Here is an 18,879-nt window from a genome sequence, read left to right as displayed (position 1 = left end):
TATCAGTGCGGAGAAGAAGGGCACTTTCATTAAAGGTCCCATCAGGAAAAGGATCTGAAGAATACAATAAATTATAGCCTGAGATGTGAGAAATAACAGCAGAGTGTAATTTTGGTTCCTGTAAGCAAACACCAACAGGGGCAAACTGGGAGAGTAACATCTGAAGCTCACCCCGATTACCCCTGAGGCCGCGTATATTCCACTGTAAAAAGGCCATAATTGGCAATGATAAAGATACTTGAAATCCGCAGGTAAGGGTTCCTACGGACTAGAAGGGTTAGAAAAGTCCACATGCGGAGGCAGTGGAAAATGTTCAAGCAGCGAAGGAACGGTGCGCTGTGAAGAAAGGAGTTGCGCAGATGGAGCAGAGGAGAGAGAAAGAGCGGAAGGTGGATCAGTGTCCATTGATGGTTTGGTCTCTGCAATATATTCAGAGATTGCTTCAAGTGTTTCGGAATTCAGAGATGTCGTATGGGAGACAATATTGGGAATGGTAGGGGGAGGATGAGTAAAGATTGGAACTGTATTGGACTGTACCAAGGTAGGGGGGGGGGGCGAAAGGGTGGAGGGAACTGGAGAAGCGTGGCAGGGGACAGAAGAGACAGGAACCTGGGAGGTGGCAGAAGAGGAAGAAACTTGGGAGGGAACAGGGGAGGAAGGTACATTACGAGGAGGAGGGTGAACCTCTGCACTTGTAACTGAGCCAGTGAGAGGGGAAGAACTAGGGACAGAGACAGGGAGGGTAAAATGAGGAGGTGGAAGATGGGTAGGAGGTGTTACCGGACCTTTTTTTGACTTTTGAGAAGTAGAGGGACGATTGGGAAGAGGTGTCGTACGAGGTCTCGTCGATACTGAGGCTTGTAAGAGAGAACTCGAAGAAGCGAGATTAGACTGAGGCGTTGAAGTAGGGACGTCTGAGCCGAGGACAGCAAAAGGATTAGATACAGGAGTGATTATGGGAGAGGTAACCACAGAGGTGGGTGTAGAAGATGGGATACCAGAAGTGGGGGGACGTTTTGAAACACGGGAATAAGAAACACGTGGGAGTCTCCCTTGGAGGCGGAGATGAGAAACTGCCATGGCATAAGGGAGACCTTCTGTCTCTTTGAGGTAACGGATTTCCCGCTCGTTTAAATAGACCTGACAACGGCGAGAGTACGAAGGGTGAGCCTCATGACAGTTAAGGCAAGAGGGAGATCGATTGCAAGACGTATTAGAATGGTCATCGGCACCACAGACTGGGCATTCGGCGATAGATCTGCAATATTTCGCTGGATGGCCAAATCGCCAGCAATTTCTACACTGTTGTGGTGTAGGGATCACCTTTCGAACTTGTAACCGATGTCCTGCTATATAAACTGAGGATGGGAGTTCTCGGCTGTCAAAAGTTAAACGAGCCACATTGCTAGGGTATCGTCTCCGCCCACGGGCAGGAAGAACGTAAGTGTCTACCTTGAGGATTGGGAGATCTTGGAGTTCCAGCTGTTCTAGAATGTCGGTGCCACATGTCTGGAAATTTTGTTGAACTATGGTATGGGGCAGAATGACGGTACCACTACAAGAATTGAGGGAATGATGTTTTTCAAGGGTGACAGGAACAGTATCTATATGGGAAAGACGAGAGAGCTCACGAGCCTGGGTAGCATTCTGTACGGTAATGATGCGCGTACCGCTCTTAAGAGCATGAAAAGAAATATCTTTACCAACATGGCGTAGGAGTGCCTTGCCAATACTATGGTCAGAAAGATAGGCAGTAGAGGAAGTTGGTCGTAAAGTGAAGAATTTAGTCCACTGTTCAGTCTGAAACTGAGCGTGGAAAGGTAGTGAAGGACGTGTCGATCGTTTCTGAGAAGAACGAGAAGGTGAAGGTGGAGAAGTATCATCAGCAGGTAATTGTCGTTGACGTTTAGGCGTGGGGCCAGAGTTGGTCCGACGTGGAACGGGTCGGCGATTTGAAAATTGCCGCACCGTAGAGGGAGAGGCCGGAAGCATAGTCAGAGGAGAGCGAAGGTCTGATAAATCGAAGGAGTCAGTCGAGGCCTCAGTACCTGAAGCGGGTGAGGAAACAGCACCGGCAATAGGTACAGAGGCATGAGGAATGTCTGAAGAGTGGTCCAAAGACGAGGCGGGGTCAGAACGGGGTGCGGTATCAAGAAGGGGCCCGGGGGTACCAGGTTCATGGACTAGGGCTGCCATGGTTAGGTTACTTCTTTCTTTTTGTTTTTAAGAAAAAAAAAAAGAAAAAAAAGGGGGGGACCGGGGAGGGATAGTTCCCAGGAGGAATGAAAGGGCCAGAAATCTCCCTCCGCGCCCAAGAGGACCTCAGCACCGCAAGTAGCGCAGATGCAGCATGGAACCCGTGCCATACCCTACCCATCATGCTAGTAAACTAACAATCCGGGATAGCAACCTCACATCTGCCGAGCTACCTCGGTGGACAAAAGAGAGGGCGGCCGGATATCCGCCACAAAGCATACCTCCTTCGGCCACCACCCCCGGAATCCGAAAGGTGGCTTCCAGAGATACACTCGTCGCCCGAAAGACACCCAAAGCTACTCCGGGATACCGGAGAGGGATCGGGACATCCCCAGGCGATCCAGATTCCACGGCAAACTACGCCACCGCTAAGAACCTCAACGGAATGGGATGGACCCCGGTATCCTTTCTCCTACCCAGGAACTAGCGCGCCTGTGGGAGAAATCCCAAAGGACAAAAAGAGGAAGGGCAAAAGGGAGGAGTGGGGAGGAGGAGGAAAGGAAAAAGGGGAGGATGGGGAGGATGGGATAGGGGAGGGGAGATTGGGGGGTAATTAGGTTCGGTCTGAGGAAGAAGACCGATAGGTCTAATTCCTCAGACCAAGAGCCTCTTCACCACGCCAAGGAGCCCCCCTTGAAGAGGACTTTAAGTGATAAAGAAAGGCTCAAAGTTATACATAATTACTAAAGGCTTTACCGGCAACAGAATTAGTATTCTGTGCTTAATCAAGGGGGGGGGAAGCGCTGAACCCGTAGGATTATACAGCGCCTATGGGGGGAGAATGTGGAAGGTTCAGGCTCTAGGAATTTGAGTAGATACAATCCGCTAGATAAAGAGCTCACCAACGTCAAGGCGACATTTGAGAGGAACATTGTGCAGTTTGTTCAACTTTCCTGCAGTTAACAGTAGGAGAAAGTGATTAGTAGTTTAATTTAACATTTTTAATTAACAACCAAGTTCACTTGTCCATCCTTTAGGTAAAATTTAATTATAGAGGCGAGCAGTTGTCGAAGTAACCGTGGTAGTTACAATCTGGGTAATAGTAGTTATTATCTCTTGCAGGAGTTCTTGTGTAGTGACCACAGGAACAGTTTGAATCTGCGGGAGGAAGAGAAAATATGGGTAATAGTGAACACTGAGGAGTAATTATTCAATATAGCAAAAGTGAGAATTTTGGTACCTCGTGCGAGAGTGCAACGTGAGTTATTGTTTGCAAGTATTTCACAGTGTCGGTAACCGTGACGAACTGACTGAAGACTGACACCATTGTGCTCACTGGGTTAGTTACCGATGTAGCAGTTACAACTAGTACCTGTAAAAATGAAACTAAGTTACAAACGTTAAGAGGAAGCTAGAGGAATTAGAGTACACTAAGTTAAGCAATACATTCACTTTCCAATTATTGGAGTTGGGGAGCTTCAGTGTAAGGTGAAGTAAAGGTTTAAAGAATCAAATACGGTAAAATTCATACCGGTGTGGAAGTTATCCTTATCACGGATGTTACTATCCGTGGCTCTTGAGGCAAGAAGTCCCACTTAGTAGATGCTCGTGTGACAGTCAACGTGACAACTGTTTGATCAGTCACCCACACGTCAGACGTGGTTGTCTCCCTTAATGTATGGGTTACAGTAGTCTGCAAGTGAAAAATATTAGTAATAAAAAACTTAAAAAACATTAGAAGTAAATTTAAGTAAGTCATACTTGCCTGTTCAGTCACAGTGGAGGTAGACTGTGTTGGAAGTGGAATGGGTAAATGAGTGTCGTAGGTAGGAATTCCCTGGCCCTGAATCTGCAGGATAAGTGGAAAAAAAAAAAAGTTTAGTTAAACTAAGATACAGAGACCATAACATAGCAGAGGATAGCAAAGAAATAAAAGACTTACTAGAGTGATGCATCCAAAGAGCAGAAGCACAAGGACAGCCATCTGCAACAGTGAAAAAAACAAGACTAGTTATTGGCAGCTTAAGTCTACAGTGTTAAAGCTTTGTATAGGGGAAGGGGAGGGGGGGGGTCCGAGGATGCGAGGAGTTGTGTGTATTTTGAATAGTAGTAATTCAGAGAAATTACCGAGTAAATTCCACTTTGAGATGTATATCAGGAATGGTAAAGATATTTAGTTCATGTGTGCTTGTGGAAAATACTGTATATATTTTCCAGAAATACAGTAATGTGTAAATAGAGGGCCATACTGTATTTAATAAAAATTATGGAATAAAAAATAGGAAACTATACCTGTGCAGAAGACTGTTTGAATTGAGACTACACAAGCATTAGTGAATAATGGGTAGAATTTTCGTGCTCTAGGTTAAAATTGGGCTGACACCTCAAATAGGAGCAGAGGTTGTTGGATATACAATCCTGCATAACTCCAGATACCAGGAGACTGGGCAAGACAACTTCAGGAACCTTATAAGCTATCTGGATTTGTGTTATAATTCTGGCCAGCATTTTCATAAATTTAGTTAGAATGAGGTTTTTGGTGCATGATACATATTAATCTCCAGTCAAATTGCAGAGTGATAAAGATATATTCTTCTGTTATGTAAAAAATGTAACTAATCTTTAATTTTAATATACAATTCACAAACCAGAATTTTTTGATGCATCTTTCATTTGTAATTAATAGGTCTAGAGCAACTTTTGTACAAGACAGTTGTAGGTATCGAAGGGGGACATTTGCGACCTAGGTGTCACAAATTCCTACTCGTTTATGTAACCGAAATAATCATTGTTATCAGTTACCGTTATGTAACTAATGAGTTAGACAGATAAATGCAATTTTCCTAGTGCTATTAAACATACAAATAGCTTCATTAAGGGGCAGACTGAATTATCGAGAAAAGGTATGATATCAAAGTTGAAGTTGGGTAAACTTTGGGAGACTGCTATATTTATCAACTATTTTAGTCAAAAGTTAAAATTCACGAATTTAGTCTTCCTACTGCTGCAGCTAGCATTGTGCTAAAAAATCTAGTATCCATTTACTCGATAACTGATGGAGTTAACAGGAATTCAGCTTCATGGTAAGCTAGTAGCTACCAGGAAAGTGAATTAAGACTAGTTTTGAAGCATTTTTGTGCTCAAATTTTGAGCTTCCCATACATACTAGTCTTTTGGGAAGATTTACTTCTGGTCTTTCTGCCAGCAACAAGAAATTAGACGAGCACAGCCTGGAGGAGGCCTGGTCACAGACCGGGCCGCGGGGGCGTTGACCCCCGAAACTCTCCAGGTAAACTCCAGAGTTTGTAGAATATAAAAAAATTGGAAGTCCAATAGCAATATTAAGTTAATGCTTAAGCAGATAGTTAATGAAGTAAATCTGTAGAAGCTCATTATTAATATTATCATCAAAAAGAAGTGCTAAGCCACAAGGGCTATACAGCGCTGCAGGGTAGGGAAGGAAGCGACGGTATTGGATGGCAGAAGGGATGATCAGCAGGTTACAGAAAACTGTGGGGCAGGGGATAGTACGGGGGTAGAGGGTAGCAAGAGATTGAAGTAGGAAGGGCTGAAGGTATCAGAATTTGTGAAGTCAGTCAGTTGTCAGAAAGTCAATGAGAGAGTCCGGATGAAAGGTGGGTCCATCAGCGAGAAGGGATGGTAAAGAGAGCAGCAGAGCAAAGACGACGACAGGTAAATTCTGCGTACTCGTTGATAAAGTGGGCAGTCCAACAATGTGGCTGACTGATAATGGAGCTTGGCAATTCTCACAGAGGAGCAAGACTCCTCTCCATGAGATATCCATGAGTAAGACGAGTATGGCCAATGCGAAGACGGGAGAGTAGTTTCCCAACCTCGACACTGGTGATAAGACAGCCAGTAACCTATACTCTGTTTAATAGATTGAAGTTTGTTGCCGAGCATAGTAGACCAACGTTGTTGCCAACGGGTGTGAAGGTGGGAAGATATTGCAGCAAAATAGTCCGTAAATGGAATACCTCTAAGAAACTGGTAGGTCATGTACTGCTGACCGCACAGCAGTGTCTGCCTGTTTATTGCCCTGTACGTCAACATGACCAGGGACCCAACAAAAAACTATCTTTATGCTTGGTAAAGATGCAGTGTAGCCAAAGTTGGATATGGAGGACTAAGGGGCGAGGTGTATCAAATTTTTGTAGAGCCTGTAAAGCACTAAGGGAGTCTTACACAACCACAAATGACACAGGCATAGATGCAATACGGATAAGTGCTGTAAGGATGGCATATAATTCAGCAGTAAAAAACACTAGCCGAAAATAGTAAATGCCCTTGTACGACGCTGTCTGGAAACACTGCTGCGAATCCTACGCCGTCAGAAGACAGAGCCATCTGTGTACACAGCAATGGCATGAGAATGAGAGTGAAAGTAGTCAAGAAAAACAGCGGGAAGCGACCGTAGACAGTTGGGCTTTCGAGCAAGGGAGGGAGAAGGAATAGACTCCAACAGCTGGAACTTCCCAGGGGAGCAGGGAAAAGCGAGATGCTACATGTACATAGAAAGGTGGTAGTTGAAGAGAAGACAAGAGCGAATGAAGGCGAAGAGAGAAGGGACGGAGTAAACAGGGGCGGCGAACAAATAAAGAATGTCTACTAATATCAGTGACCATTCTATAAATGGAAGGATTGCGGAGATCATGAGAGCGTACATAGTAGCGCAGGCAATGGGCATCACGGCGATCGGATAAGGATGGAACGTTCGCTTCTGCGTAGAGGCTCGACAGGGGAAGAGCGAAAAGCACAAAGGCATAAACGTAATCCTTGGTGATGAATGGGGTTAAGGTTTGAGAGAGTAGCAGGAGATGCCGCTGAATAGATCTGGTCACCATAATCAAGTTTCGATAAAATAAGGGTGGAATGTAGGCGAAGGAGGGTTCGACGATCAGCTCCCCATGAAAGATTAGCAAGGGTTTTAAGAAGGTTCAGCCCGCTGTGACAAGTTGCCTTCAGAGAGGTAATGTGAGGTTTCCAGGATAACCTACGATGAAAGGAGGCCCAGAAACTTTACTATCTCATTCAGGGATACGGGAGCCATAGAGGTAAAAAGGATGATCAGAGATGACAGCGTCTAGTGAAAGCAATTTGGAGAGTTTTAGTGCTGGAAAATTTAAACCCACGTGTGATGGCCCATTTGGAAACACGGTTGACTGCATGTTGGAGAGAAACTAAGTAGGCGATAGTCAGCGCCTGCACAGGCAATAGCGAAGTCAACAGAGTGATGACCAAATATTTGATGGAAGACTAGAGGCCAAATCATTAATAGCAAGGAGAAAAAGTGTTGTGCTCAGAATACATCCCTGGGGGACACCTTCAGCTTGGATAAAGTCCGGGGAGAGCACATTATTAACCTGAACATGGAAATGCCTGTCAGTTAAAAAGTTCTTAAGGAAGGATGGTAGATTGCCTCGAAGGCCTAAGGAGTGGGCTTGGGCTAAAATATTATACCTCCAAGTTGTGTCATATGCCTTCTCAAGGTCAAAAAATATGGCAATAATTGAGTGGTTATTCGCAAAGGCATTACGAACATACGTATCCAAGCGTAGTAAGGGGTCTATGGTAGTACGTCCCTTACGAAAGCCATATTGACGAGTGGAGAAACTCGTGTGTCTCTAAATACCACACTAAATGTCTATTTACTAGGCGTTCCATTACTTTGCAAACTGCACTGGTAAGAGCAATGGGACGATAGTGGGAGGTTTCATGTCCTGTAGTTCCTGGTTTGCAGAAAGGGAGAACAATGGCGGATTTCCACAGCTGTGGAAGAACTCCTTGTGACCAAATAAGATTGTAAAGGCGTAATAGGACTGCAAGGGCTGACTGATGTAAATGTTGTAGCATACGAATATGAATGTCGTCGGGCCCAGCTGCCGATGATCGACAAGCTGAGAGTGTTTCCTCCAGTTTTTGAAGTGTAAAAGGCACATTATACTGTTCTTCTCTGAGAGAAGAAAAGTCCAAGGGTGCTAACTCTCTGGCAGACTGAGGAAAGAAATGAGGGGCATAGATGGAGTCCCTGAGAAATACGGACCAGATTGCCAATTTCATTGGCAACATCTAGTGGGTTTGCTATATCAACACCGGCAACCCGCAGAACAGGAGCCGGGTCAGGAGAATATTTACCACTCAGTTTTCGTACTTTTTTCCAGACTGCACTCAGAGAAAGCAGAGGTAATGGTGGAGACAATCTCGCCAGCAAGTGCGTTTAGAGTCACGGATGACAAGGCGAGCAATCGCACGCTTCCGTTTAAAATCAAGGAGTCTGGTTCTATTGTACCGATACCTGCCCCATGTAGTGCGTTTCAAACGTACTGCACGAGCACAAGCAGGAGACCACCAAGGCACGCATTTCTGAGAATGCCTGCCCGAAGTTTGGGGTATAGAATGAGAAGCTGCAGTGAAAACCGAGGACGAGAAGAGGTGTAAAAGCTCATCGATGGAGGACGAAGAAGGAACCTCTTTAAAAAACAGTTAGGTGTGAGTAAAGGTTCCAATTTGCCCGATCAAATTGTCAGCGTGGGGTGCGAAGAGGTGGCGAATATGAAGGGGAAGCAAGAACGATTGGGAAATGATTGCTGTCATGCAAGTCCGGGAGAACAGACCAAGTGAAGTGTAATGCAGCGGAGGAAGAGCAGACAGATTGATGCAAGAGAGTACGAGTCAGAGGATCAAAATGGGAGAGTACCTGTATTTAAAAAACATGGAGGGGGTGGGTGGTAAGAAATGCCTCTAACAATTCCACGGGAATCAGAGCGAGACCCCCCCCCCCCCCAGAGGAAATGGTGGGCATTAAAAATCACCAAGTAACGGAATCGGTGGCGGTAATGATGAAACAAGAAAGGCAATATCCGGAATAGATAATGCCCGAGAAGGAGAGAGAGAGAGATAAAGAACAGTGTATACCACCTATGCAAGTGGATATGGGCGGCTGTGTAATGCAGCGAAGTACGAACAAATAGGTGATGGTACGGAATCAGTGCGTAGAAGGGCACTTTCATTAAAGGTCCCATCAGGAAAAGGGTCTGAAGAATACAATAAATTATAGCCTGAGATGGGAGAAATAACAGCAGAGTAATTTTGGTTCCTGTAAGCAAACACCAACAGGGGGCAAACTGGGAGATTACCATCTGAAGCTCACCCAGATTACCCCTGAGGCCGCACATATTCCACTGAAAATAGGCCACGATTGGCAATGATAAAGATACTTGCAATCCGCAGGCAAGGGTTCCTACGGACTAGAGGGGTTAGGAAAGTCCACATGCGAGGCAGTGGAAAACGTTAAAGCAGCGAAGGAACGGTGTGCTGTGAAGAAAGGAGTTGTGCAGATGGAGCAGAGGAGAGAGAAAGAACAGAAGGTGGATCAGTGTCCATTGATGGTTTGGTCTCTGCAATACATTCAGAGATTGCTTCAAGTGTTTCGGAATTCAGAGACATCGTATGGGAGAATATTGGAAATGGTAGGGGGAGGTTGAGTAAAGATTGGAACTGTATTGGACTCTACCAAGGTGAGGGGGGGGGCCAAAAAGGGTGGAGGGAACTGGAGAAGCATGGCAGGGGACAGAAGAGGCAGAAACCTGGGAGGTGGCAGAAGAGGAAGAAACTTGGGAGGGAACAGGGGAGGAAGATACAGTACGAGGAGGGTGAACCTCTACACTTGTAACCGAGCCAGTGAAAGGGGGAGAACCAGGGACAGACAGGGAAGGTAAAATGAGGTGGAAGATGGGTAGGAGGTGTTACCCGACCTTTTTATGACTCGAGAAGTAGAGGAACGATTGGGAGGAGGTGTCGTACGAGGTCTCGTCGATACCGAGGCTTGCGAGAGAACACGAAGGAGAGAGATCAGACAGGCATTGAAGTAGGGACGTCTGAGCCGAGGACAGCAAAAGGATTAGATACAAGTGTGACTATGGGAGAGTCAACCACAAAGGTGGGTGTAGAAGATGGGATACCAGAAGTAGGGAGGGACGTTTTGAAATAAACACGTGGGAGTCTCCCTTGGAGGCGGAGATGAGAAACTGCCATGGCATAAGGGAGACCTGTCTCTGAGGTAACGATTTCCCGCTCGTTTAAATAGACTTGACAACGGCGAGAGTACGAAGGGTGAGCCTTATGACAGTTAAGGCAAGAGGGAGATCGATTGCAAGACGTATTAGAATGGTCATCGGCACCACAGACTGGGCATTCGGCGATAGGTCTGCAGTATTTCGCTGGATGGCCAAATCGCCAGCAATTTCTACACTATTGTGGTGTAGGGATCACCTTTCGAACTTCTAACCGATGTCCTGCTATATAAACAGAGGATGGGAGTTCTCGGCTGTCAAAAGTTAAACAAGTCACATTGCTAGGGTATTGTCTTTGCCCGCAGGCAGGAAGAATGCATCTACCTTGAGGATTGGGAGATCTTCGAGTTCCAGCTGTTAAAGAATGTCAGTGCCACATGTCTGGAAATTTTGTTGAACTATGGTATGGGACAGAATGACTCAAGAATTGAGGGAATGATGTTTTTCGAGAGCGACAGGAACAGTATCGATATGGGAAAGACGAAAGCTCATGAGCCTGGGTAGCATTCTGTACGGTGATGCATGTACTGCTCTTAAGAGCATGAAAAGAGATATCTTTACCAACATGGCGTAGGAGTGCCTTGCCAATACTGTGGTCAGAAAGATAGGCAGTAGAGGAAGTCGGTCGTAAAGTGAAAAATTAGTCCATTGTTCAGTCTGAAACTGAGCGTGGAAATGTACTGAAGGACGTGTCGATCTTTTCTGAGAAGAACGATAAGGTGAAGTATCATCAGCAGGTAATTGTCGTTGGCGTTTAGGCGTGGGACCAGAGTTGGTCCAACGTGGAACGGGTCGGCAATTTGAAAATTGCTGCACCGTAGAGGGAGAGGCCGGAAGCATAGTCAGGAAAGCGAAGGTTCGATAAATCGAAGCAGTCAGTCGAGGCCTCGGTACGTGTAGCGGGTGAGAAAACAGCACCGGCAAGAAGTACAGAGGCATGAGGAGTGTCTGAAGAGTGGTCCAAAGACGAGGCGGGGGTCAGAACGGGGTGCAGTATCAAGAAGGGGCCCGGGGGTACCAGGTTCATGGACTAGGGCTGCCATGGTTAGGCTACTTTTTTGTTTAAGAAAAAAAAGATAAAGAAAAAAAGTGGGGGGAAAAAAAAAAAAAGGGGGACTGGGGAGGAATAGTTCCTAGGAGGAATGAAAGGGCCAGAAATCTCCCTCCATGCTCAAGAGGACCTCAGCACCGCAAGTAGCGCAGATGCAGCATGGAACCCGTGCCATACCCTACCCATCATGCTAGTAAACTAACAATCCGGGATAGCAACCTCACATCTGCCGAGCTACCTCGGACAAAAAGAGGGCGGCTGGATATCCGCCACAAAGCATACCTCCTCCAGCCACCACCCCCGGAATCCGAAAGGTGGCTTCCAGAGATACACCCATCGCCCAAAAGACTCCCAAAGCTACTCCGGGATACCAGAGGTATCGGGATATCCCCAGGCGATCCAGATTCCGCGGCAAACTACGCCACCGCTAAGAACCTCAATGGAATGGGATGGACCCCGGTATCCTTTCCCCTACCTAGGAACTAGTGCGCCTGTGGGAGAAATCCCAAAGGCCAAAAAGAGGAAGGGCAAAAGGGAGGGGTGGGGAAGAGAAAAAAAAAAAAAAAAAAAAAAAAAAAAAAAAAAAAAAAAAAAAAAGGAGAGGATGGGATAGGAGAGGGGAGATTGGGGGTAATTAGGTTCGGTCTGAGGAAGACCAATAGGTCTAATTCCTCAGACCAAGAGGCTCTTCACCACGCCAAGGAGCCCCCCCCTTGAAGAGGGACAGTGGATTAACCGCCTATATTGGCGGCATCCACTGTGGTCGACCATGTTCTAGCGGGACGAGTGGGCGATGAGGAAAGGTGTACAACTTGTACGACAGTGGTGAAGGTGCATAGGATGGTGAAAGGCTTATGGATTATGAGGGAGTGTCACTAGAGGCTCAGTACACTGGTGGAGGATTATGTCTTAACACCAGGGCAAAGGTCTTGTAAAAATAGTAGGGCCGACGTAGCCAAGGACATTAAGGGACTTAGAGAAGTACAGTGGGAGTTTGGGGAAGTTAGATGGGTGCAGCAGTGGCAAGTCCAAGTCAGGGTTAAAGGTTACAGGAAAACTGAGAAAACCTAATTGGAGAGTTAAAGTGTATAAACATAAATGTTAATGGCCTCAGAGCAGAGGTCAAGAGGAGTCGGGTAGAGGTATCGCTCAGACGTTCGGATGCCTTTTTTATATATTAAAGAAAAATTTTCGGCATGGTAGTGAATTAGGTGTGCATGGGTACCAGTGTTATGTGGGGAATTCAGAGAATCTCAAGGGTGGGGGTAGTGATAGGCATAAGGGAGACCAGCCCTTTCACGCTTGTTGCATGGGAGTGGGGTGGAGGGGGGCCAGGTCATGCATGTGGTGGGTTCATTGGGGAACTTTCAGGTGGTTTTCGTGGGAGTATTTGCCAGTGACATCAAATTGACGAGTAAAGGATGATTTTTTACATTTTTAGTTTTATTTTCTCTAAGGTCTACCCTTAATTTCTGTCTTAGCTGGCGACTGGAATTGTGGGATCCGGGAAAAAGATGTCGAACCACATGGTTGGGGTGTAATTTAGGGGTTTCACGGGAGGTTCTGCAGATTGGCGTAGTGGAAGTTGTGGGTAGCGACAGGTGGAATGTGGACCACACTGGTAGGGGTTACACTGCGCCGCTGGACAGGGTTAACGTCATTATCTTAATCCGTAGTGGCAGGGTCGAATGTGTTTGTGGGTGTCTCAGACCACTGTGGTGTTCTGGTAACTCGAGTGGGAGGGCGTTATATGCGTTTTATAGTTTTTTGGAAATAAAATGTTAATTTGTTGCGTGATGCTTTGGAAGCTCAGGTTATGGTGGGTTGGATTCTGGAATGAAGGAAATGGGATAGAGGATGATTGTAGAGTGGTGGCATTCAAAGGTGAAAAATGCAATACAGGGTTTTTATAGAAGGTTAGGGAAGGAGTGTTATAGATACAGGAAGCAAAAGTATTTAGAGGGACAGCTGTGGGATTGTTATTGTGCTGGTGGGAGGTATGACTCAGTGGAAATAGTGCCTTTATAGTCAATTACGAGAAATTAAGATAATTTTCAGGCTTTGAGGGTGCGAGTGGGGATTGAGGTGGTGGTTTGGTGGGGATAAGCTTTCTGTAGGGGTCCTGCATAGTTTTAAAACAAAACGTATGGAGACGTTTTGAGTGATGGTTGGTGCAGACTTGTGGTGGTGGTCATAAAGGACACAGGCTAGTTACTACAGATAGCCTAGGGACCTATGCAGACCAATGGTTTGAGAATGGTAGGCAAGACAAATGGGCAACATTTGGGCAACTATTCTGAAAATTTTTGCCTACACAGTAGTCTTTCAGTAGAGTACAGAAAGTAGGTGGTAGTGATGTGAAGACTCAGTCCATTACCCTTGTAGATTTGAGGTCAGTCCCTCAGCCTGGAGAAGTTCTATTCCAAAGTCTGGAACTAACTGAAGATAAGTGTAGAGACGTAAATACTGTCACTTGATCTTCAGTTAGTTCCAGACTTTGGAACAGAACTACTTCAGGCTGAGGGACAACCTCAAATCTAAGACTTAAAGGGTGATTGATTACATCGCCTTCACATCTCTACTATTGCCACCTACTTCCTGTTCTCGACTGAAGCCTACTGTGTGGGCGAAACTCTTTCAGAATAGTTTCTGAAATGTTGCCCATGCGTCTTTCCTACCAACCTGTTAGTATTTTATACCATTTGATAATCGGTCTAAGAAAATGGAAGGGTAGGGAGGGGAATCTAGAGGAGAGGGAAGCTTTACTGCGAGGCATAGTGGCGAATTTGAGAGATGTGGATCCAGAGGACATGGAGGGTTTTATATCGAAGGTTTACAAGGCTGTTCAAGGACAGGCACTGAGGAAATTGCCTGGTTGGGATGAGATACCAGGCGATTTTTATGTAGTTCATTGGAAACTACAAACATGTTGGTTAGACTACACAATTCAATGAAAATTAGCAGTAGAATGGGTGGAGAGGCGGGGTTGGGCGTTGTAGTGTTGGTACGAAAGGCAGAGGTCCACGAATCTTCGAAGGAATACAGGCCCATTTTGATTGGGTGGATAAGATTTTTGTGCTTATTTTGGCAAACTGGATGAAATGCACTTTGGACAAGGTAATATGGGATTCCTGGACTATCTGAGTCAGTCATCGACGCCTCAAAAGTTTTGTGAAGGATTGTAGTGGAGGAGGAGTCGTATGATTAGATTGCGAAGAGGTTTGGGTGGATAGGGAAACTTTCCATTATTGAAGCAGGGTTTTGGGGAAGAAAAAGCATGGGTGCAAATGTTATACATGGAGGCACAGGTTCGGGTCCAGGTCAACGGGAGGTTGGGGTCCACGATAGGCATGGGGTGGGGGCTGCATCAGGGGTGTGCCCTCAGCTTTTGTTTGCAGGATCCCTTTTATAGATGGTAATGGGTGGGGTAAGGGAGGATTGTGTGTAGGGCAAAGCAGTAGGGATTTTAGGTTATGTGGACTATACCACCATGTCGGTGCATAGAAGGAATGGTTTGGCGTTCGTGAAAAGGGTTAAAAGGTTTTTTTAGTGATGCATCTTCCATGCACATTAATAGAGAAAAATCCAAACTTTTGGAGGTGGGGGCCTTGGTGTGGGACGTTAGGTACGGAGTATGGGTGGAAAACTGTTGAGCAGATAAAGATCTGTGGTGTATTTTTGCAATGATGAACAGGCAGCATGTGCCTTTAATTAGTCCACTGTAGTAGCAGCCACAATTCATAGGGTGGAGGGAGGGTGATGTAACATTACACCGAGTAATAGTTGTCAATGTACTGGTGTATAGTAAATTATGGTTTGTTTCAGTGGTCTATCCAATGATGTGTTGCGGTTACAGGAAGGCAGTGGATTTTATATGGGGTTACCATAGGCATTGGTTAGGGAAGGACAGTTGTGATGCACGTAGCTAAGGGAGGTCTGGGGCTAATATCAGTACACAGTCATCTAACCAGCATATACATATAATAGGAATTCTTCACAAGGGGTGGGGTCAGGAGAGCGAGGGTTGATGGAGGTTAGATGGTGGGCGGGGATGATTATTATAATAAAGGGGGAAGCACTAAACCCGGAGTATTATACAGCACCTGGTGGTGGGTGGGGAAAAAAACCTCAGAAGGTGCAAAGTGAAGCGATGTTAAGGCACTTGGGTGGTGCAACACCCTACTGGTGGCCTGGTGGTTAACGCTCTCGCTTCACACGGTGAAGGGCCTGGGTTCGATTCCCAGCCAGAGTAGAAACATTGGACGTGTTTCTTTCCACCTGTTGTCTATGTTCCCCATCAGTAAAATGGGTACCTGGGTGTTAGTCGACTGGTGTGGGTCGCATCCTGGGACACTAACCTAAGGAGGCCTGGTCACAGACCGGGCCGCGGGGGCGTTGACCCCCGGAACTCTCCAGAAACTCCAGATAAACTAGTTAGGGCAGGTAAATTAGACACCATAGTTATAACATCAGAAGTCATTGGTGATAAGAGGTTTTCCCAGGATATTGTTGGAAGACAATATGGCAGGGGTTAAAGAAATTGCACTTTTAACCACAGGTTAGGGAAACTGGTTACCGCTTCCTCCACGAGACTTTAGTGTCCAAGGCACAATTGTACGCTATGGGAACGACCCAGGATCAGACCTGTGCATGGTGCAGGTGGCCAGAAACTGTTTCATGTATACTTTTGTGATGGTTTACACAAGGTTAGGAATTGCTTCAAGGGCATTATCAGACGAGTGGGAGGGAGTTTGGTCGATGCTTCGAGTCGAGATTTGGGGGGGGGGGAGTGCTCGGATGTGGCAAAGACATTCTGGGTCACATTTGGTACTAATACGCGTCATGGGGTATGCGGGAATATAGGGGTGCAATGTGCATCAGGGCACTAATGTGACATGTTTATAGGATGAAACTTAGGAATAGAGGTGAATGGGCAATGCTGGGAGGGATCTTTTTCGTTGTGGTATAGGAATCTAACGATGGAAACTTCATAGTAGTAATGAGGTGTAGGTGGGTATAATCCCTCTGAGCCAAGGGGTTGGTCTTCCGGGAGGGGAGGGGGGGGGAAGAGTTAAGTTTTTTGGCTACTGGACTAAGTTTGTGTATGGTGATGGGGTGTAATGTAGGGCGAGGGGACTGGTCTGGGGTATAGCGTCTTGCTGGGGTGATTGAGAGAGAAAATGGGGGGGGGGGGGAAGCGGTAACCAGAACCACGGTGTGGTTTTCTCATGCCGAGGTTTCATTAATATCATTTGTAATGTTAAGATATGCAATTGGCATTTTTCACTAATGAAGAGTTGTAATTGTCATTCAATATATGTTCATAGGTTTGAAATTGTTGGTTATTAGTTGCAAGTTAAATGAAGAACGGAGTTTTTTTATAATATGGTGAAATGGGGTTAAGGGGGGGGGGAGTTAGTTTTACTGCTTTAGTTGTTACTGAATTTCAGTGTATTTTAATTAGCAGATGGGAAGGGGTAACAGGGTTGTTTTTACTTTGTATTACTTACACAGTAATATTGCTTTAGTGAAATTATGTTTCAAGGCATTATACATCTAACGGTTGTGGGAAGGGTACATATTTCACATAATTGCATATTGCAGTTTTTTTTTTATTGCTGTAAAGTCTAACTTTATACAATGCTGCATGTAGCACAAGTGTTAAGGGATGAACTATATAGGTAATGTGGGATTTTTTGTGCAAGGGCAAAGTAAAACATACAGTATGTTTAGACAATGAAGAATTTAGGTTCTGTGGATATTCTGAATATTCTAAATATAAAAAAAAAAAGATGTCTGGAGATTTTACTTCAAGTGCAAAAGTTAAACTAGAACCTCAAACTTACGAGCTTCCAGATAAGTCACTGACCAATGGAAGTCAGCAAACGTCTATACAGCTGCGTAATCAAAACTCTCAATATGACAGTTTTATGTACACTTACCATAGCAGGGTTAAGGTGGTGTTATTGTGGGAGAGAAGATCAGGAGAATGAAGTAGTAAGAGTTGCGGGTTACCTCATTACCTCCCACACTTCTACTGTTGTTACCAAGACGAGAAGCTTCGTGTAACTTTGGTCTCCCTCTCCTGAGTCTCTCAACCAATAATAGAAGTTTACTACATTTATAATTTTAAACATTAAAGTATTCTTTCCATATAGTATCTAATTTACCCAAAGCTCTCTGCTTATTAGTCAAAAATAACCAATTACTACAACAACATCCATATTTTGTTGTTGCTAGAATTATCGTTATTGTATCGTAATTATATATTGTCATTAATATTATCATCATACCTCTTACCACTAATGTTGAACAATATTTTATGTAAATTATGAGGTGTTGTTCCAGATAACTACAGTAAATTTTATCTTACAAACAGTTTTGTTTACCGCCGCTAGATGTAGCTGGCATTGATCATCCGACATTAAACCGCCAATGTAACTATAATTTGTGGATAATTTCTGTTTCAGGAATCTATTTTCAGTAAACATTTCATTATGAATTTGCTATAAAGCGAGGAATAAAACAAAGATGTATTTTTTATATATTTTACTTAAAACTTGATATGCATGATACAGACATAGATAGGTCAAACATACCTAAACTTGAAAATATTATTGATAGACAATACAAATACACCTCAACGCATAGTGACCTGAAAAATGCATGTGATGCTTTTTGAGACTAGGTCCGGTAAACAATGAAGTTACCTGATTCCTGTGTTGTGAGCTAAGTTGGGCTTTCCTTTGTTGAGTTTCATGTATACCAGTGTTTTTTGAAATAACGGAGGTAGAGTTAGTAAGGCCGGTGAGGAGTGTTAAAGGAAATATTATTAAAGGTTGCTAAAAATAAATCTGTGGTCAAAAAGTCAAAGAGGGAGTCTGTGTCAAAGGTGGGGCCGTCAGCGAGGAGGGAAGATAAAGTAAGGATGTTAAAAGAAAAGTCTAAAGGCAGAAACTCTCTGGCAGACTTGGAGAAAAGAAACGAGGGGCATAGATAGAACCCCTGAGAGATATGGACAAGATGATTTCCAATTTCTGTGGTAACTTCGAGAGGGCTTGTAATACTGACACCGGCTACCCTAAGAACTGGATCCGGGTCTGGAGAGTACTTGCCACTCAATTTCCGTACATTTTTCCAAACTGCGCTGATAGAGGAAGGCTAAGTGACAGTAGACATATAATCCTACCACCACCATTGACCTCTTCGCTCTCGGGCCGAGAGGTTCTCCTGTGCAGACGCTCCTGTTTGAGTTGCCCTTCCTGCACAGTTTCCTGTTTCTCAAAGATGGCTACCGGTGGTAGACGACGCAGCAATACGGTGTGTGTTGACATCGGAAAGGGTGAGATTTACCTGACAGCGGCTTCTGCAATACTGCCAGCGATAATCAGAGATACTTACGGTATTGGCAACAACGAGCTGCATGGAATAGCGTTGAATGGAACATCGAGAACCTTCATAAAGTTTTATTCGGTGGCTGCCTACGAATGAAATGTGTCCTTATACCAGGAGAAGTGCCTTCCTGTGACTTCGGGGATG

The 18,879-nt window shown here is 45.0% G+C and overlaps 1 protein-coding gene across 1 annotated transcript; it reads right to left on the bottom strand.

Moving 5' to 3' along the window:
• Nucleotides 1-3,182: 3,182 nt before the first annotated feature.
• Nucleotides 3,183-18,674, bottom strand: LOC138853394 (uncharacterized). The gene is made up of 6 exons (XM_070089781.1): nucleotides 18,543-18,674; nucleotides 4,139-4,180; nucleotides 3,962-4,045; nucleotides 3,728-3,889; nucleotides 3,437-3,568; nucleotides 3,183-3,354 (listed from the first exon to the last, which is right to left on the bottom strand). Exons 1-6 carry the CDS (start codon nucleotides 18,672-18,674, stop codon nucleotides 3,241-3,243), a joined length of 666 nt encoding a protein of 221 aa, XP_069945882.1. The 3' UTR covers nucleotides 3,183-3,240.
• Between the last annotated feature and the right edge of the window lie 205 nt (nucleotides 18,675-18,879).

This window comes from Cherax quadricarinatus, chromosome 29, assembly GCF_038502225.1.
Source record: "Cherax quadricarinatus isolate ZL_2023a chromosome 29, ASM3850222v1, whole genome shotgun sequence".
NCBI classification, from domain to species: domain Eukaryota; kingdom Metazoa; phylum Arthropoda; class Malacostraca; order Decapoda; family Parastacidae; genus Cherax; species Cherax quadricarinatus.
The sequence above is the reverse complement of the archived record's forward strand: the minus strand, read 5'-3'. Positions and strand labels throughout refer to the sequence as shown.